General features: G+C 39.1%; 2 protein-coding genes across 3 annotated transcripts; one reads left to right on the top strand and one right to left on the bottom strand.

Annotated features, from left to right (window-relative positions):
- Positions 1 to 5,601: 5,601 nt before the first annotated feature.
- LOC137277586 (protein LKAAEAR1-like) lies at positions 5,602 to 15,040 on the bottom strand. 2 transcript variants are annotated; one of them, XM_067809386.1, is made up of 7 exons: positions 14,932 to 15,040; positions 11,612 to 11,710; positions 11,265 to 11,347; positions 9,718 to 9,789; positions 8,267 to 8,324; positions 7,347 to 7,469; positions 5,602 to 6,555 (listed from the first exon to the last, which is right to left on the bottom strand). In XM_067809386.1, the coding sequence occupies exons 1-7, from the start codon at positions 14,935 to 14,937 to the stop codon at positions 6,493 to 6,495; spliced, it is 504 nt and encodes a 167-aa protein (XP_067665487.1). In that variant the 5' UTR covers positions 14,938 to 15,040; the 3' UTR covers positions 5,602 to 6,492. The 2 variants fall into 2 exon arrangements, with proteins under 2 accessions (XP_067665487.1, XP_067665488.1); XM_067809387.1 differs by lacking the exon at positions 11,612 to 11,710 and having other exon boundaries at positions 14,932 to 15,032.
- Positions 15,041 to 15,048: 8 nt separating this feature from the next.
- LOC137277585 (receptor-binding cancer antigen expressed on SiSo cells-like) lies at positions 15,049 to 21,827 on the top strand. Its single transcript, XM_067809385.1, has 5 exons — positions 15,049 to 15,197; positions 16,961 to 17,162; positions 19,669 to 19,851; positions 20,153 to 20,239; positions 20,924 to 21,827. The coding sequence occupies exons 2-5, from the start codon at positions 16,974 to 16,976 to the stop codon at positions 21,134 to 21,136; spliced, it is 672 nt and encodes a 223-aa protein (XP_067665486.1). The 5' UTR covers positions 15,049 to 15,197; positions 16,961 to 16,973; the 3' UTR covers positions 21,137 to 21,827.

Raw genomic sequence — 21,827 nt, 5'->3', positions numbered from 1 at the left:
CCGATGAAATTTACGTTAACAAGACACTCAGTGTTCCACATTTCGCGCACAGCGTCAGCTCCTCGTCGCAGTAAAGTTCACGAGTGCAGCCATTTCGACTGTAACACTAAAGCGATTTGAGTACATATACAATGAAAATACACCGCAGTTGAAATGTGTGATAGTGAGACATCTAGTGCCAGGCTGAAAGTACCGATTGTAAAACGTCAATAAAACGACAAAACATGACCTGAAAAAGATCAGCTGATTCCATCGCCTGGCCTCGAACTAATAATAATATTTCAGGGGGACTCCTTCAGTCCTTTGCTTTTTTGTCTGTTTTTAAATCCGTTGAGTTTTCTGCTCAATAGGGAGGAGGGTTACCATCCCGTACCACCTCAGCACAGATCCCCAACACCTTTTACTCATCTCCTATTCATGGATGACATCGAGCTTCTTGTCAAAGGAGAGACCAATTTGAAAGAACAGGTTCTCCTTGTCGAGTCCTTCTCTAATGCATATCTTTAAAGACATGATGGTTTTACTATCGCCTCCACCATGCCTGTGGCTTTGACCCCAAGTTCCACCCATGGTACGACCATGAACATGTCCAGGGTGTCCTTGAAAATGATGCTTTCAAACTTCTCCTGAATAGGCCAACATACAACCTGAGACGAATTCCAGCCAACAAACCTGATCTTGTCCTTTTTGATAAAGCCAATCAATTTATTTATATCATTGAATTTTCTGTCCCTTTTGATAGCAGTGTGATTTGCAAGATTCAGGAAAAGCATGATAAATATGAAGACCTCGCCTCTGAAATGTCTCGCTTGCATCCCAAGTACACTGTCGTCAGGCTCCCCATTGTTCTCGGTGCCCTTGGTTTGGTACCTCCTGATCTCTTGGCGCAGATCAGGTGAGTGCCCTGGTTCTCCACCGGGAGCACAGCCCTTCTGACAATCTGGGTAATGCAGAAGGCTGCAGTGTTGGGGAGCCTTCACATTCTCCGGAAAGTTCTTGGTGGGTTCAACTAGGCAGTGTTTCCTGGGAGAAATCCCATTCGCCGTCGGGACTGCGTGTAGAGGGGGCGAGGGCCCTGAGCAGATGAGCTTTACCAGCCTGACTGTGCTAGGATCACCCGAACCCTCTCTGCTGCATTTCAATCTTAATCTGTAAACCATAATAATAATAACTGCTTTGTATAGCCCCTATTTCCAGCTGCATGCCGCTGTTCAATGGTGCTTTACACGATAGAAGTCACTTTGCTTCAGTTGATTAATTGGAAAGAAATGTTTTCAGTTTTCTCTTAAAAGTTGGGAGAGAGTCACTGTTTCTGATGTCGAGGGGGACCGTGTTCCACAGAATAGGAGCTGCGGCTGAGAAGGCGACTGAGAGCTGCGAGTGAGAAGGCATGAAGATGATGTTGATGGAACAGCCAGTTTCTCCTTCTGGGCAGAACGTAGGGTTCTTGTTGGGCGGTAGACCGATAGCAGATCCTTTAAATAAGCAGGTGATGATTCAACGTTAAGAGCACTGTATGTCAAGATGAGTAACTTGAAGCTAACCCAATGTCTGATGGGCAACCAATGCAGATCTCTGAGAATTGGCGTAATGTGACAGTCCTTTCTGGAGTGGGTGACGATGCGAGCTGCATTGTTCTGAACTCTCTGTAAGTTAGAGATTACGCCAAATACAAACACTAGAGAGTTACAGTAGTCAAGTCTGCTTGTTACTTGAGACTGAATTAAAATCTTACAAGTTTCTCCATAGAGGCGCTTTCGGAGTTTGCTGATGTTGGCGATATGAAAGTTTGCTGCTTTGGCTGTATTCAGTGCCTGATGTTTACCTGACATTGTTCTATCCATGACAACGCCTAATTTTAGCTGGAGCAACATGAATCTTGTGCACAGATAGGTTAATGGTGATTGGAATCTTGGCGAGCTGTTGTTAGATACCAAACATGATGAATTCTGTTTTGTCCTTGTGAAGTAATTAGCAGACTTCCAGTCATGAACATCGGTAATGCAGTCTTGTATGGTATGGATTCCTGTGCTTATATTTGATGGTCTTACCACCATGTATAACTGCTGATCGTCCGCGTATCCATGAAAGTCCAAGGAGTGACCCCTGATGATGTTCCCAAGTGACTGGATATAAGCATGTAAACAAAACAGGACCTAATACGGATCCTTGCGGGACACCATGTTTGAGGACTTGCGGGGCTGATGTTACATCGTCCACTTGCACACGCATGGATCGATTTCTCAAGTAAGACTCAATCTAGACAAGAAACCTGCCAAAGAAGCCAAATGTATGTTTCAGTCTAGACAGAAGGATGTTGTGACAGATGGAGTCAAAGGCAGCGGAGATCTCTTTGCGGTCAATGGTTCGGAGTATATCATTTTGTACTCTCACGTGGGCTGTTTCAGTGCTGTGAGATCGCTTATATGCCGACTGAAATATTTAACTTAGTCCGTGATTATTGATGTGTGATTCCATTTGGGAGAGAACAATCTTTTCCAGGATTTTTGAGAGGAAACTGAGGTTGGAGGCTGGGCGTAGGTTCTTGAAGACGTCTGGATCAAGTGCTTGTTTCTTAAGGATGGGCGTCACAATATTGAAGCATTATGGGAATACGCCTGATTCTAAAGAAGAGTTGATTGCTGAGGCTGCTGGAGAGGCGACTGCTGGGAGACAATCCTTACGTATCCATGTTGGGACGGGAAATTTTGAACTTGTCTTGTTAAGTGCTGTCCAAATCACCTTGCTCACATTACACTCAGTTGCAGGATCGAAAGTGGAGACAGAACTGCTATTCCTCGATTCACTTTTGCAATATGAGCAGTCATGACTATCCCAGGTGTTTCACATCATCATTGAATAAATATTTCAGGACATAACACTTGATATATCATCGTAAAAAAGGAAAAGATATACGGTTCGTGCACCAGCGTGAACGTTCCCGGTGAAGGTGAAGGTTATACTGGTTAACTGTCTCTATAAGTGTAATAGTAACACGTATGGCGCACATCGCGCATACATGTGCTGTCACTTTAAGTTTGGACCGTCCGGATCAGCGCACCTAGCGGATTAGTGAAGGGAAGATAAATTCAGAAAGATCTCCTAATGTTTTGTTGTGTCATCACAGTGGTGACGTCATTCAAATCATATTGTGATGTAAAGTTAGAATGACGTCACAAATGAGCAACTGCAGATGCTACCATGTGAACCAGCTGAAACGGCCAGCTGATGACACTTCACTGCTGTACCCGTACTCGATGTAAACAAAGAATGTACGTCTTTGATGTAAACGAGTGCTAACAATAAAACCCGTTCGTTTACTTTTTGGTTTACAATGTCAATAAACGTCATGTGTTGGCCAATTTCTGGGTGTTATTGAGTATACTCAGTAACACCCAGAAATTGGCTAACACGTGATGTTTATCTCCTAAATATCATGCGGGGGCACCAGAAATGGATTTCATGCATTGTATCCATGTGAGGAATCAAACCGAGGTCGTCCTGTGATGAGCAAATGCTTTAAACGGGCTGAGCCATTTCCGTGGACTGGTTGTTCCTTTTGTAATTGTTTTTCTCCCGTGAGTACCCGGACGATATCCCAGAAATCGTGACTAGTTCGTGACTTCAGCCCGTATGCACAATTGAGAGTTTAATTATAGGCAGATCAACTATATATGGTGAAGTCATTTCACTTCATTACAAATGCATTATGAAAAGAAATGAAACGCTTTGAAGTTTAATCATCTGCCAATGGTAGAAATGGTAAAAAACTATTAGGACGGAAAAATAATGAAGCTAATGTACGTCTTTATATTTTGTCTCATAGCCCTAATTAGTTTATTGTCATATTTGTATGAATTTGAAAATTAATAAAAGAACAGACGGCCTGCTTATACTTCTTGTAAATTTCTAACATGACTGCACCATGTAAACATGGTATAAACTGCCAGTGTGGATCCTGTTTCACACAAGCCCTATGCGCGATCTAGTGAGTGTTTTCTGTCATATAGATTCTGCTGAATGCTACAACAAATAAATTAAACCGAGATGCCAATAATGAATTTAAAGCAGACTAATGTTATAGCAACAATGTCAGGCTACTACCTTGTTCAGGAATGTATCCTTCAATATCCACACAAAAGAACGATATTCCATTCATCTGCATCTGGTAAATAATCCTGCTCTATGTCGTGTGTCTTACAACAGTCTAATTTGCGAAAAAGTGACACATCATTTCAGGTCTTTCACACTGGTGAAAACCTGATAAACCTCTCATTGGTCACCCACGATAGCACACCTGGCAACTAATTGTATGATGTCCGTTAATCTAAGTAATTTGTTAACCAATAATCAAAAATCAATCAACGCAATGATGGTTAATTCTTTGAAGGGAGAGGATGTTGTTTTTACACTCGCACTTTATGACAGGGTGTAGTCAGTATAGATTAGTACACCTACATACACTGCCTTTTGACAAATCCGCTGTGGAAGTAACTAAACAATCAGTGAGTTATTGGTCAATCCTTTGATCAATGTTTGTTTTTGTAACTCAGCTGATAAACCCTCTTGCATCACTTACATGCACATATCACATAACATACAATACATTTGCTACTACAGACCTTATTTTATAATGTTGAGTGTTTACTCGAGACAGGAGAAATGCCAAACGGGAACCTTTGTTGAGTAACCTGAGTGGTGTTACCACTAATTATACCTGTTATAAATTCATTACCTGGCCATCAAGTGAATGATGAAAAATAACACATGTAGGTTTATGCCATCAAATGCGAGTTACAGCAAGGAAGGGGTAATCTCTGTGTCGCATGCAGCCTGAAAACACTTATGGACCGAAACTGTTTTGAGGATACCAACGGATCGTTGTTACATTAGTAATACATACAGGCATTTGCTGTGTACATGGGTAATCAGATTTCTCTGCCAATGGCAAAGTCGTTGTTTTCAGTTTACAAATTCAAATAAATCAACTATATATTTTTATTATCATAGATAATAATCCAGTGTAGCTACCATAGCTACCAAAATTTACGTATGATTTTTGCTATGACAGCTGGGCCAACCCTCAAAACTATCTAAATATATAGCTTTGCAATCTTTCAGACTTATATGAAACAACTGGCTTGCTACATAGACATCATATTTTCACATGACATGATTAAATATTGAGGTAAAAAACACAGAAATAGGATCAAATTGGATCAGTCACTATACCATCCAGGCATCAGAAAAAAACTACACTGCTGGGATATTTTGTTACAATCAGACAAGGAGTACCATGGATATTTTTAAATATTGGCATGTGATGGGCATCCGGCCTCCTGACTGTTTAGGATGAAGAAATTCTGCTGGTGTGGACAAGGAGCCCAGTCCCTTTGTCCGTCACGGTCGAGGGAGCGGGTGCTGACCAATGGGTTTCGTAATTAGACCGTTGGTGAGAAATATTACTCGCTCCGCATCAGTGCCCCTTTAGACACTACACTACCCCTCCACCCCTTTGTATTCATGAAGTTAGACCTGTTAAGGTTGATGGCAGTGAAATGTGGATTACACTACTTCTTGCTAGAAATTCCAACACATCAGTTAACATGCAACACATTTATTTGAAGTTGCACTGTACATTACACAAACTATCTGTTAAATACCTTCATATCAATACTACGGACTGTACACCATACAAGTAAAACATACTTTGTATGTTTTGCCAAATGCTAGCTATGTACAACTTTGTTAAATACAAATTGTATATAAACAATGAGAAAAGGTCTCTCCAACATGGCCCATGACATGCTGACAGACAGCTGTATCATGCTGCTCTACTGATGTAAAGTTTAGGATTTCAAAACTATTATGATCATACCCTCTTATCTTGTAGTCGAGGCAGACAAAATGAGAAGAAATCTCTCCCCGTTTCATCAATTTTTATTAAGAAGTTAAACATAATTTGTAAATATCTTCTGTATAGCTTTTCTGTTAAACAATAGTAATAATTCTCAAAATTGCTATATATTCCTACCCAACTCACCCCAGAAAATATATTACAATACGTACAGCATGAAAAGTATATTGCACAATTACCATGCAGTCATACTATTTCTACAAAGTTATACAAATATCTCACAGAGAAAAACATCCAAGTAAATTCTAATATAAACATGTTTTGTTTAAGAAAACTAATAAAATATTCGAAAGTCTCCAAGCGGCAGTAAAAGTGACATATTGATGACATTTAAAGTATTAATATATGAATTCATATTAAAATCAACAAAATTTTCTCATAAAACCATTCATTTAAACATTTTCAATTTCTTCTAAATAAAATGGGACAGTGAAAACAAATGATGAACACACAGCCATACAGTGATGAAGTAATGGTAGCAATCTGTGACAGAGGACCACCATGTGAGCAGGGTCCATCCTCCCACCAGCAAGTCCCTTCTGCTGATGATGTGAGACAGATGCACACACAACTGGTCAATGAATCCTGTTGGTCTGTAGGCCCTCTGTATCCTCCAGCAATTGCTCCACCCGTTCTCTCTGACAAAACAAAGTCAGTAAACTGTCTGATCTCTGCATCTCATTTCAGTAATTTTGTGCTTGTGTAGTCAGTCATGGAGATTGTACATTATGTCTTCATTATCATGTGAAAATTATCTATATCAATGAAATGATTTACTCATATCAGTAACATGTCTCTGAACATCAAGAGTGGCTAACTTTAAAAGTTGTCTTTTAACATGGAGAATGCATGATGGCACGTGATAAAGAGACAATTTATGATGTGATTCACAATCTGATCCTTATTCTGCTATATCTAATAAATCGCTGTGTTGGTGAGGAGAGCTTTCAAGACATAAAATCGGGTACACAAATGACTGGAAAAACAAATCACCAGACCCTTATTTTATTCTTCTATCTTTTGTTTGATTGAATGCTGTTTAACACAGTAAAGTTCCAGCTATATCATGCTGATTTGTAAATAATCACGCCTGGTCCAGAAAATCCAGTGATCAAAGCATGTGAAGTGATCTACACAGTTTGAATGCTATTACATGTCAACAAGTCCAACAGATATTTAAAGTGGAATCTGTTCATTTCTTTCCAAGGTGTGATGCAATGTGTTCAAAATGGTGAATGGACTGAAATAAAACATCTTGAATGAGACCATTAATCCATGACTGATGTAAGAGGAGAAACAACATGGGTGTCATTACGAAGCACATGAGAGGCAAGGAGTATAATCTGACCATAAGATGCCGCAATTGAAGGACAATCAACAATACTGACATTGTATGACAGACCAGCTACCATGGCTGTGTGCTACTCACATCTAGTTTGTCCAGACGATCTCCTCGGTCCTTGGTGTCTGGGTATGGTGGGAGCAGTGCCTGGAGTCGGACGGCCTTCAAGGCCACTGGCTGACATGCGATCAAGTGGCTGATTTCTTGGGCCTGTAACATTCATTAAGACCTCATCATAAGTCTGTCCCTGTCAATCCAATACAACAATACGCATCCATCACATCATTCCCATTGCATGAATATTTCCATATTAGAACACCTTGCTCATTATCACTTCCAGAACTTAATGACCCAAGAAGATTCGGGGTAGAATAGGTCTTCAGCAACCCATTTTTGCCACAAAAGGCGACTATACTTGATGTAAGACGTGACTAACCACATCTGGTGATCAGGCTCTCTGACTTGGTTGACACGTCATCGGTTCCCATTTACACAGATCGAGGGTCATGCTCTTGATCACTGGACTGTCTGGTCCAGACTCAATTATTGACAGAATGATGCCATATAGCTGAAATATTGCTGAGTGTGGCACAATAGTAAACTCGCTCACTCTATGACACCACTACTTAATATATTCAAGACGTCTCACGGGTACAATGTGTGAAGCCCATTTATGGTGTGATAGTGCTGGAATATTGCTAAAAACTCACTCACTAATATATTAAAGATAAAACACCCTTTATGTCTACTGTATTGCATTCATTACTTAAAAACTTCCAACAACTTAAGTATGCAACATAGATTTCTGAGTCACATGTCAAATCATCTCCATCATCTGGTTATAACACATCCATATGATTTACCCTCCAGACTCCAGCAGCAACCATGCAGAACACAAGGACAATACTAGAAACATAACAGGAAGAGAAACAGTTCCATTACACACTTGACAAAGTAGACCAACATGAATGGAATATAGTCAGAGATCTCCAGGAATGATGACAAACCCTATTTGCTTGATAACGCAGCCTCATGATCCTTAACCGATTCCGGGATTCTGCAGCCCTGGAACATAAAGTGTTCTTCTTAGAGGAGAATCGGACAAAAGGTATCATTCACAAGGGCAATACCATTTGTTCTGCAAGTGTTGTCAGAAATACAAATTCCACTGAGTATGGTCACTGGTAAAACTGTGTGGGACAACTGATTCACTCCAGAACAATAAGGGTGTATAGTGGATGATACTGGTTTTCTTTCTCGTACCACTTTTTCCGGCATCACAGCTTGGAAGCATATTGTGACAGAGATGCCCAGATCGATACTGGTCCTAGGCAAATATAACTTTTGTGAAGCAAATAGGTATCGGGTAATGCACTGTGAGATTTAAACATTACTATCCTAACAAATATACAGCAATTGAATAGCTAAAGAAACACAATTTTCGAAAACTTGAAATCTCATAAACTGAAGTGGTCATGATTATGTCTTCTATTTAAAAATTTGACAAAAAGCCAGAGATGCATTTCTTTTGCTGTTCCGTATACATGTTTGAAAACATGATCATATAGCTGAGTTGAGGTGAACTATTGCAGCAACATACATGCACAAGTCTATGGCTGCTTGTCCATCACAAGGGATAAATATTTCACAGTTGAAACAGTTAAGGATCATTTTAACACAGCTAGTTCTCATTTAATTATCATTTTTTACAGGAATTTAATGTAACTGTTGAATTCTGAGTAATATGTTCTGTAGATAGATGTATTACAGCGATTGGTTGATTACAATCCCCAGTGGCTGAAGGGATGGTGAAAATCCAACTAGGGTCCATGCAGGCAGCAAATGTACTGTAAGTCCCCATGGTCGACCCATAGTAAGGTGATCTGCCTTCAGTTAGTTATCTATAGCCTATTTTTTATATTGTGTTGTCCCCTATAGCTAAAATGTTTAAGATTTGATTGCTAGCCTTATATGTATAGCTGTGATAGTGTAGTTATTTTACTGTCCTTCATTGACAGGACTGTATAATTTATCTTTCATTATATGTTCATCCACATATTGTTTCAGTCAGGATATGGCTGAAATATTGCAAAAGTGACTTTAAATTTTAGCTCACTCACTCACTATGGCGGCTCATGCTTCTCTGCTTCTAGAAATCTAGCTCACAGTGACACCATGTTGTAGTTATAACATGACTTTCCCACTGATATGCATTAAATATCTGTTGTACCCGTAATAGTGAAACATCTTTTGGTGTGATACAGCCAGGGAATTGAACCAACCCCTGAGTGTGTACAGCAACAGACATTCTACCTGTTAGACCGAGGAGGAAGGTGTGGGAACGACTCTTTCCAATAAAGCTGGGAACATGGACATTATGGTCACCCATGTCACCTGGCTTCAGTATGTCAGTGATTAAATAGGTAACAAACTCCCAGCTGTGGAATGACAAACTCACTTCAGTTGTCCTATTAAGTTATCATGTTTGATTTTCTCCTCCACTTCTTTTTCTGATGGTGGAGCACACTCTCTGAAAAGATGACAAAAATCAATTAAGTTACAGGAACATTCTGAAAATACTTATATATATGGTTCATCTGACAGATGGTATTGCTTACAGGTTTAAGCCTCTTGAAACATCAAATAAAAAACAGACATGATTTTGTCTGTGACAGCATACACATAAGTGGCTAGCGGTATGTAAAACAATGATACGGTAATAATGCAGTGGACAGTATCAGAGAACAACTGTTTGGAACATTCCATGAATGATGCATGGTCAACGTTTTAGTGGAATGGCTGTCAATGGCATGACAGAAGTGGGCATCTGATCACTGTAATATGATTCAAGAGAGATTCTCATCATTGATGTTTGACAAACCTCAGATTCTGATCAGTGATGCATAATGGAAGTGGGATTCTGATCATTGATACATGACAGAAGTGGGATTCTGATCTCTGATGTATGACTGAAATGGGATTCTGATCACTGATGTATAATGGAAGTGGGATTCCAATCAATGATGTATGATGGAAGTGGGATTTTGATCAATGATGTATGACAGAAATGGGATTCTGATCAATGATATAAGACTGTAGAGGGATTCTGATCAATTATGTATGACAAAAGCAGATGTTCTGATCAGTGATCCATGTTAATAGTGGGATTCTGATAAATGATCCCTGATAAAAGTGACATTCTGATCAATGATGTATGGCTGAAGTTGAATTCTGATCAATGATGGAAGTGGGAATCTGATCAATGAACTATGCCCGAAGCAGATGTTCTGATCAATGATGAATGACTGAAAAGGGATTCTCATCAATGATGTTCTGATCAATGATGAATGACTGAAAAGGGATTCTCATCAATGATATATAACTGAAGTGTAGTTCTGATCAATGATGTATGACAGAAGTGGGATCAGTGATCTATAACTGAAGTGAGATTCTGATCAGTGAAGCATGACTGAAGTGGAATTTCAACCAACAATGTATGACGAAATTGGCGTTCTGTTCAATGATGTATATTGGAATGTGGATTCTGATCAATGATGTATGACAGAATGATATTCTAATCAATCATGTATAACAGATGGGATTCTGATAAATGATGTATGACAGAATGATACTCTAATCAATCATGTATAACAGATGGGACTCTGATCAATGATGTATGACAGAATGATATTCTAATCAATCATGTATAACAGATGGGATTCTGATCAATGATGTATGACAGAAGTGGGATCAGTGATCTATGGCTGAAGTGAGATTCTGATCAATGAGGTATGACTGAAGTGGAATTTCAACCAATGATGTATGACGAAACTGTCATTCTGTTCAATGATGTATATTGGAATGTGGATTCTGATCAATGATGTATGACAGAATGAGATTCTAATCAATCATGTATAACAGATGGGATTCTGATCAATGATGTATGATGGGATGAGATGAAGTCAATGATGTATCATTAAAGTGGGATGCCAGTTCAGTACTGACCTGATCCTTGCTTTCTTCAGCTCTACAAGCCTCTTGTTTGTGGCACTCACAGCTTCACTCACATGCTTAGGGGGTTCCTCATACTACAACAAGTGACAGATTGAGAATTCAATGATGAGACATTACCCCTAACATCTAAAACATGTTCTAGATGTTAGCCAAATCTCTTATGAATGGACAAAATATTGTACGTCCAATATTTGTTGCTATGGTGAATACAAATGTAGTTTCAAGTTGACATTTTATAAAAATATCAGTATGATCAGAAGGTTTGTAAAGTTTTCAGCCATTACCATGATTACTGTTTAAGCCAAATGCTTACTAACAAAAGTGGAGAGAAAACCTACTGCAAGATATCTGCTTCTTTCTTGAGGGGATAGTTTCTTAAGTTCGAAAGGAGACAACTTTTTCCTGTTCCTTTCAGACTTCTCAGGTGGTAGAGAGCTCTGGAGACAGAATACAGGACTGACATTAAATACACAGCATTCTCCTTCAGTAGATATCTGTGAATATACCAAACATCTGCTGCCAAAGTAACTCAGGCTGTGTGAGAAATAGACACTGGCCCGATAGCTCATGGCTAGTGAAAATCCTATCAAGACAGTAAATCTCAGTCACTGGCCTGACTGTCTAGTGAATATATCACACCCTCCAACTTAAGTTATAAAAAAATTGATTATGATGCAAGATTATGGTCTGATAAAATTGTTCATCACATTAGCAGCTTAATGTGTCATACCAACAATATCTTATTCTCATCTAGTTTCTCATTCTCATCTACATTTAAATTTTGGGCAAGTGAATATTTTGTGGGCTAATACCTTTTAGGCATAGCCAGCCTGACCACAGGCTCTTGTGTCTTTGTGAAGATTACTTTTTTTTAAAAAAAAAATACCTACAAAGTCAGCGAGCCTGACCACCTGATCGTGTTAGTCACCTCTTACGACAAGTATAGTCGCCTTTTATGGCAAGCATGGGTTGCTTGAGTCCTATTCTACCCCCGTATCTTCAGGGGTCGACAAGCAGAGACAAAAAGAGAAGCAGTAGGTGTTATGAGTAGTGCTCAATAGACCAGTCATTCATGATTATGTTTACCTTACGTTTTAATCAACTGCATAGAATGGTAGCACAGCAATCAGCAAAGCAGGCAGGTGGGGTGCACCGAAGTGTCCGACCTTGTCATTATGTATTATACTTTGAAGCATTTCAAGATGAGGGATCATCTCAATTGTTAATATAGATCTTCACAAAGACACGGTGCCTGTGAGTCTGACTGGCTAGCAAAATTTGGAAACCATCTCTTACACTGATATCTGGAGTTCTCTTGCAGCCATTTCAAGGCTCAGTTGGAAACAATGAGAGATCTGGCTGTTTGTGCATGATCATAAAAAAAGTGAAGAGGCTGTTTGTGCTTGATCATAAAAAAAGTGAAGAGCATTGTCATGTATTTATAGCCTCATGACATATACAGAATACAATTACTTATTTACTGCTTACCATTGTCCCAAAAAAAATTCATTCACTTACTCTGTGACTTTAAGCCCAAGTTCAACCCAGTGCCGATCAGAGTTTAACTTCTTTGAAAGGCATAAAGAATACTGCGAGCTTGTTCATCCATGTATCTTTATGCTTACTTATCAGACTTTAGTCAAATGTATACTGGACAAAATAAGTTAGGGAAATTGGTATTTTTATAATTGATATTATATCAGTGTGTCAATGAGTAGATTCATTATTCATAATTTCAAAATTACATATATCCTTAACTATTTTTGTAGAGTATATATTAGGCTTAAAAAATCCATATGTAAAGTAACAAACAGAGGATACTAACAGATAAGGAATTTAGTGATAACTCAGATACCACTTCTCTTAATCACTTTACTAAGCTTCACAGAAGTTCACAATGCATTCAAAAGTTGCTTACAAAGTTTAATGTTTGAAAAGCTATTACAGGATTCTATTACAAGAAGAGCCAACAGCTAGTTTTTCACCCTTTGCACAATCTGCAATGTTCTCACAACTGATGTGTGAGGTGATGAAGTGAATGAAAACACAGACTAAGTCAATCATCCAGATGAACGACTAACATAGTGAGTGAGTGATTTCAGCTTTACATTCTGTTTAGCAGTATTCCAGCAATATCACAGCATGGGACACCAGAAATGGGCTTCACACAAGAAACTACTGCACATATGATTGCGTACACACATCATCTAGATGTACTGAAGTAATGATGACAGGAGTAATAATGACTAAGGCTACTACAAAACCACTATGAGGTGAATATGATCCATATCTTGAAAATTTGATAATGAATGTAAATAATTTTTTACAAATATAATAACATGGCAGCAGCTGATATATCAGTCATTATATTTAGTTAATCAATAACTAAATAAATTACTTATATATGCACGTAACTAGCTGAACACATGAAGAGAAGCAGTTCAATTCACCGAATATGTGAGTGGAACGACTACGCTTTTCTTGTCACACCTTTCCACAAATGACAGCAACTGAGTGTTTGGGAATTGGAAATCAGTGTAAATATTAGAGATAAATCCAAACAAAATAACAAGACTTTTTATTCTAAATAGTACCCAACTGATTTTACAGTAACAATAAATGTAAAAGCAAACCTTTTAGTCAGTTAGATATTAAGCGCTGATGGGGCAATAACTTAGAGACCATACATAATTTATCTTGTATGTGTATGTGTGTGATTTTAAGTGGGGAGTCCTGATTTGTTCTTGAGAGAGGGGTGGCATACTACAGGGGGTGGAATTAAGTTTATGCAGCCATTATCACCATCACCATCACCATCACAATCACCATCACCATCATCACGACACCCCAGCCGCCTCCTCCCCGACCCCACTTTATAAACACACCCACACCCCTCCCCACTAGCCATAAATTATGATTTGTCCCTTAGATCAGTCATTGAGTTACCCTTGGGTCAGCAGTGGTTGGAACCATTTTGTGAGGTTTATGTCTCATCAGTGCTTTAAACTGCCGAATACTCAAGATGGGTTAAGTTTGAGCAGAGACCATATAATAGATCTCTGGTTTGAGCTGTGCATGAAAATAAGTCACCTGATAGATTGACAGATTAATATTTGAATAACAATTATTCATACTGACTCTATTATCGATTAAAACAATATTCCGATAACACAGTATAAAGCTATACTATTAGATTTTAGATAGAATTAGATTAGATTTTGTCTCAACCACCTCTCTTCAGCAGTGAGTGAGTGAGTTTGGTTTTACGCCGCTTTTAGCAATATTCCAGCAATATCACGGCGGGGGACACCAGAAAAATGGGCCTCACACATTGTACCCATGTGGCTCTCTTCCGTAACTAACAGCAAATTTTGATGATCGAGTATAATAAAGGTCATCAAAGATATCGTGTCCGTTTTATCATGTTTATGTAATGAAAGAATACTTTAGTCAGGTGCTCTGGTACACATTCTAGGCGAGTTTCATACACTCGTGATATTCATAAGCCTGCTGACACTACATGACCATACTGCATATGATACTGACAATAATAACAGTTTGTCTCTTCTGTGGAAGCACCATTAGCAATAATGTCACAATAGATTAACAGATATCCGGTATACAAAATGTGACTCAAGAATAGTAAATAAATAATCACCGGCATTTTGTTCTCTGTGATGCTGCAACATATAATTTTCTGTCAAAGGCGGGATTTTCTACACAGCCACCATCTTGTTTACTGTCGTTTAGCAACAATACCCTGAAGTCACGCGATAGTTTTCGAGCGAACTCGAGACCAGGGGAAGTAACTCTCATTTGTAAACGTTTTCGTTTCATGTTTCGCACGCAAACATATTTCAACATGACTCTATGATTTATCTCTCGATGGTTTCACATAGACCGTGGGCACGCTTGTGTTTTACTGTAAGTTATTGCTTTACTGCTTGACCAATCAGGTTGATCCATGGCGATAATGAAAAAATGAAAACATTCAGCATGGCAACTACGACGATGTCGATTTAATTTCATGATCAAACCTGTGCCTATAGTTTTAGCGATCCCACTAAGATCACTAATTGATGGAAACGGAGGAGACATTCAACTACATCAGTGCTAACTGTAGATTATACACAGTTGTGTAGTATTTACTGTACTGCAGATCGAAAGTGACACCAGAGGCACAAATAAGCAATCAACACATCGTTTTCTTTTTTCTTTTTATTTACTGTTGTCGTACACATACTTGAATGAGGACATTTCGTTTGGTTAAACACTGACAATAAAAACTGGGTAAGACTGCTTCTCGTATCCCCCCTAAATTGTAACAATGAGGAAACATAGCTTCCAGTGGCTTTTTTATAAGTCTTTCTGTATTTCGAGATACAATTAAAGAGGCCTGTTAAAACATATTGGTATCAAATCAGGAATATATATTCAGGTGATATGATTTGACTAGAATGAAAGTTAAGGGGGAATACGAGGGGAAGTCTTTCCTAGACTTTGCAAGCCTAGGGCAGTTTCATAAGGCACCAGTTTGGTCCTATATTTCGCAGTTGTATTCATAAGATCTGTGACAGGTAATTCAGTTTGGTTTGGATTGGTACTGAAATGGAATCAGCTACCCACAACCTAGGTATACCTTGAGAATCTGGAGACAAGTGAAATATTCACTCATGACCAAACGTCTTTATAACTCCAGTTGGACAATTCCTAATAACTCCTAAAGGACCCAACCTTTGAGAACTGCATTAAACAGATGAGTTCTTTATAGTATGATGGGGTTGAGTAGCTAGGAAGTAAATCTAACTTGTCCAAGTACCAATAATTCATATACACCTGCTTTTATTGATTTGAAAATTCCTTTGATCTCTTAAAGTCATACTGTGTGTCTGTCAGCAGCTTATACAACTCAAGCATTCATGGACTCAAAAAAATGAATCTGAAGGCAAATGGGTTTCCTGTTTCAGTACCTTGAAAAAAGGATGTATATTGAATGGCAAAAGAATGTAGGTGACTTTTTGTCTTGACTTTGTATAGAAGACATAAACATGAATGGTTACTTTTACAATTTCAGGTTGTCGAAATTTGCTTTGTTTTTGTTCAGTATAGTTAGGAGCAGCATAACACCATGAAATGTTAGTTCATGCACAGGAGAGGTTTGTTGGGTTAGCTGAAGGTACAAAGCATTCGCCCATCATTCCAAAGACCAGTTTCAGTTCCTCAGATGGTTACAATGTGTTAAGCCTGTTTCTGGTGTTCCAGACCATGGTATTTCTGGGATATTACGAAAAGCATCATAAACCTAAACATATTCTTATACAAGACTTTAGGTGAAATTTATTGCCCAAACCAAAGACATGAAAAGCTCGAATTTGGCACCTAACATCATGTAGTGTATGAATCTGCTCATTTTACTTCAGAAATTGTATTTTTGATCAAGTTCCCAGTGCAATATGACTTGATTAATGCGATTTATAGTTTTTAACGAATGATTATAGACTAGGGGGTATTTAGGAAGAATGTATCCTCAGTTAAATTAGTCATGGTTCTCTCTGTTCATGGCACAGAAAATCACAGCATGCAGTGCCAAGAGCCAGGGTAATAAAATAAAACTGCTGATAAAGGCAGAGGTAAACCTAACTCACCGACACACAGAGTACTTCAAGGCCATTGTTTGTATGTTTCAGGACTTGATGCATAATGCTTCGTGTAGTGTGGAACATCATCAAGACAATTATCAGCCTTGTCTTTAAAATATTTTCACCTTTCAAGCGTTTGGTATGTCGCCGAAGAAGAAACTCAGACTCCGATATAATTCCTGTTGGCAATCACATGTCGACCTACGATTCCACCACTATTGACATGACACCAATACCAGACAACAGTGAGGTAGGGCACATCACAACCTAGCTGTCTGTCAGTATGATGCGTTTTAACAAAATATTTTTTAATGGGTGATATTTCAGATTCAAAACTCATATGTATTCATTCTTACCACCTTGAGCTTATATGACATATGAGAAATCATGATGTATCATTTCTTAATCATAATGATTACTCATAAAGTATAAAAAAAATTCATAATAGAAACACCTTTAAGAAGCAACCTATACTGTGACCCACCCGGCAGGCAGACAGGGTGACAGCGTTCATGTGATGCACAGGCAGTTCATGGAAAGGACGATCTCAAAATATCAGGTGTCAGTATCACTGCTATTGTTGTTGGAACTACAGCAGGTGCAACTGGGCTGACGTTAACACAGTCTCGCACACGGTATGCCTCATCAAATTTGAGAGAATGGTCTTCAGCTTTTTGCCACACTTAAAGGTAATTCTCGCAAAGGCAGCATACACAAGCCCTTTAACGTCTGAAAGCTTGAAGACCCGTGAAGGTCCTGGGGTAGAATAGGCCTTCAGCAACCCATGTTTGCCAGAAAAGGCGACTATGCTTGTCGTAAGAGGCGACTAACAGGATCGGGTGGTCAGGCTTGCAGAGTTGGTTGACACGGGTCATTGGTTCCCAATTGCGAAGATCGATACTCATGTTGTTGAACACTGGATTGTCTGGTCCAGACTTGATTATTTACAGACTGCCGCTATATAGCTGGAATATTGCTAAGTGCGGCGTAAAACTAAACTCACTCACTGAAAGCTTGAATGTGGTACTATTGCGAGTAATAAAATTCTTACAGCTACCCCAGACCAGCTTGATGGGTTTGAGCTCATAGTAACGTACTGATGTACAGAAAGTATGTGGCCTTGTTTTGTAGCTAGTTTGTCAGTGATGTACAGGATTGACTCTTTTGTGCTGCCAGATTCTTCCATGAGCAGGGACTTTGTTTCTGATTGCCTATTAGGCAAGTTACAGGAAGTGAGAATATCCTGCAACAAAGCTTTGAGATTGCTCATGCAGGGTGTGCTGGTACCAGGGACAAGCAGGTCATGGTAACTGGTATTACCCAAAATGATAACGCTTGTTTCATCCATCTGCGGTGAAAGCTGATGTTTAAATCAATCCAAAAATACCTGCCCATTCATTTTACTATTTGTCATTTATCGTACATTTATCATATATGTGCATTCATTTTCTGTCAAATTCATCATTTTGATATTGAATCCAAAAAGCATTTTCAAAGCATTTCTGGCATTGCTTTAGTTATTTATTTTGTACTTTATGACTTCTTATTTTTGTGTAAAAAATTACAAAAATGCACATTTACAGGTAAATGTACATAATGATTTATACATGTTAATGTTGCAAATATTTTGTCAAGGTAAGAATGTTTGGGACTTGCATCAAAAAGGGAAAGAAAGTAAATGATAAGATAAAGGTAAAATTTTTTGCAGGACATGCAAAAAGCGAAAATGGAAGATCATTTCAGTGATGTATAACACTTCAAAGTTGACATTATTCTTTAATTACTATATTCAGTTTACCTTCACATCCTCACATCTCATTTAGTTTGCATAAGTGCAGCATGTAAGACTGAGTAAGTTCAACAATGTGCCTTGTTGCCTTGTGTGGCACTTGGCATTATTGTAAGGAAACAAGATAATTCTAATGAATGGTATTTATAAAGCACCTGTTTGCATGCACTTGTACATACTCAACACAATATTGCCCTGGATAATCCAAACTGCTGGAAGGTAACCTGTCACATGATTTGCCCCACCGGGTACCCATTCACTGCTGGGTGAACAGAGGCAATTTATGTATAAACGCATTTGCCTATGGTGTGACCACACGTCACGTGTGATCTGTTGTGGGGCAGAACTGAAGTTGTAGAATTTAGTAGACATTCTCAGAAGTCAAGCTGCCAAACACAGACACCCTTCCAAGGACTCTCCACTTCCACAATTTGTGACTTGGGCTCTTCACACAGGTCTACATGCCACCGGCGTGATCTGGTCAGCTTAGAGTCAGTATAATATGTGTGAGTGATAAGCACCTATGAGAAACTTTGACATGGTATCACTGTGGGGTGGTGACATGAAACACCAATAGTCTAGACTAGTACACGTTATGTGCAGACACACCTGCATGTACATCGCTATTTGGCAGTATCAAGGACTTCAGTCCTGCCTCACATCAAGGCAAGTGAGTTTGTGCAAAATTGCCTCTTTTCGCTCGGCAGCAAATGGGTACCCATTGGGATAAGTTATGTAACCATTAACCTTCTGGCACTTCACAGCTTGGGGTATCCAGGATAATAGTAATTAGATTGTTTGGGTGCTTCAAGCATGCATAGCACATAGAGAACTGCTTATTACGGATGGACTATTAAGTGAACTATTTTTTCACCTCATCCCCATTATTGCTTGCCTGAAATTCCCAGCTCTAGTCACCAGTTCTTGATCTGTAGAAAATAAATCAGTGTTAATGTTTGGTCGACAGACAGAACTTCAGTCCTGGGACACATGGGGAGTTGAGGATATGGGTCGCAAGAATCACAACTCACACATAACCAGTCATGTGACAGCCAGTAACTACCGACAAAAACGTGCACCAGAACTAGAGCCGGAGCCTGAGATTGATTATTTCCAGGACCTTACACCAGAGTTTAAAAAGGCACCAAAGGTAGGCCATCATATGGACAGCATTGTCAGTGTAGAAACTATCTTTACACTTCTCATAGATCATGTGATAACGGATAACAGTAGGCCTGATACATGTGGATGGATTTAGGTGTAACTGATATTGAGAACATTTCTCATGATAACCAGGCAAAAACAGGCCATATGAGTATACAAAAGTCTGTTCATGTGCAGCTGCATTTAAAGTAAATCATTGTGAAATTTTCCACAAAGGAGTCATGACGTAACAGAATTGCAGTTGTTAGTATGAATGGGTTGTTTGTATTCATTCTTGTTTGTTTTAGATATTACTGAAGAAAAAAGATGAGCCAAGTATCAACAAGGCAGCAATTTCCAACAGACTGGCAGTGTCATCTGATATCCCCATACCTGTATGTATAACACAGTTCCTCACCTGTATGGGTAACACATTCCTCACCTATATGTATAACACAGTTTCTCACCTGTATATATAACACAGTTCCTCACTTGTATGTATAACACAGTTCCTCACCTGTATATATAACACAGTTCCTCACTTGTATGTATAACACAGTTCCTCACCTGTATGTATAACACAGTTCCTCACTTGTATGTATAACACAGTTCCTCACCTGTATGTATAACACAGTTCCACACCTGTATGTATAACACAGCTCCATACCTGTGTGTACAACACAATTCCACAACAGTACATTCATGTTGAAACAGGAATGTATAGTTCCAGTACTGTAGGTAATTATGCTAACTATTCCTGACCCAATCATCATGCTCTGTCTCTTGTAAGGCTATGTTAAAGTATGGGAGTTGGGATCATTTTAGGGTTACCATTGCTTTGAGGAGTGGGTCCCTGGTTAACGAGGGCTGTGTGAATTAATCGGACCAGGGTTGGTGTTAAGGAAGTGGTGGGGTAGCCTAGTGTTTAATATGTTCACTTGTCAAGCTGAATATATGAGTTAGAATCACCACATGGTACCATATGGCCATTTCCGGTGTCCCAGGTGTGATGTTGCTTATAGCAGCGTAAGACCTTGCTCAATGGTGTCACAGCTGTCTATGTCATGCTAATTTTGCAGGGATCTGAGCTAGGTAGCTGGGAGGACGAGGAAAACGCCTGGGGGGATGAAGCTCAGGAGGACCTGTCCTGGCAGGCAGAGGCCGCCATGAAGGAGAAGAGGCGACTCGAACGCCAAGAGAGGGCAATAGAACAACAACGGAAAAAACAAGAGAGAGAAATGAAAAGTGGCCAGAAAAGAGACAATCACATGATGGCTGTTAGGTTGTCATGATGCAGAGTCCAGTGTGGTCATCATGGGATTATATGAAGGGCTTTGTGGGTATAGTGGACATACACTGGACATACAAGGCACATATAAGGGACATACACTGGACAAACAAGGCACATATAAGGGACATCCAAGGGACATACAAGGATGTACAGTGGGATGGGTGTTGGACACTATCACATTTTGTTCTGTGTGTTGTAATTTGTTTCAGTGGCATTGTCAACTTGTTTAATGTCTTTATGCTATCTTCAGAAGAACTGAATGACATTTTTAGATGTGTTTCTGTCAGATATAGTGTCTGTAATCAGTGTAATGTAGGGCATGAAGCAGACCTGGAATTGACCCAAAGAGTGTTTATGCATCTGCGTGTTTGTGAAAATGTTTTCTCATGATAAGTTCGGAATAATATAACTTTTGTCATTTTGATATGCTTTTTCATCATCCCATTGTTCTGGTGACCTTGCAGTGTTACCATGGTTACTGCTGGTGGAAGTCACTAAGGATGCTATCAGTTGCAGGTATGCAGGGTTGTTAAATGTTGTTGTACCCTATCAGATTCAACCGTGTCCACCACACATTTTGTTTATGTACAGTACACATCCAGTCCACACAGAGCTCCAGGTAATATGGAATATGTTGGAGAAAATCAGCATCACTCTTTAAATTTAGATGCTAATACACTAAGGACAACAAA

The sequence above is a fragment of the Haliotis asinina genome, chromosome 3, assembly GCF_037392515.1.
Source record: "Haliotis asinina isolate JCU_RB_2024 chromosome 3, JCU_Hal_asi_v2, whole genome shotgun sequence".
Lineage (NCBI taxonomy): Eukaryota > Metazoa > Mollusca > Gastropoda > Lepetellida > Haliotidae > Haliotis > Haliotis asinina.
This window is presented reverse-complemented; position numbering and strand designations above follow the sequence as displayed.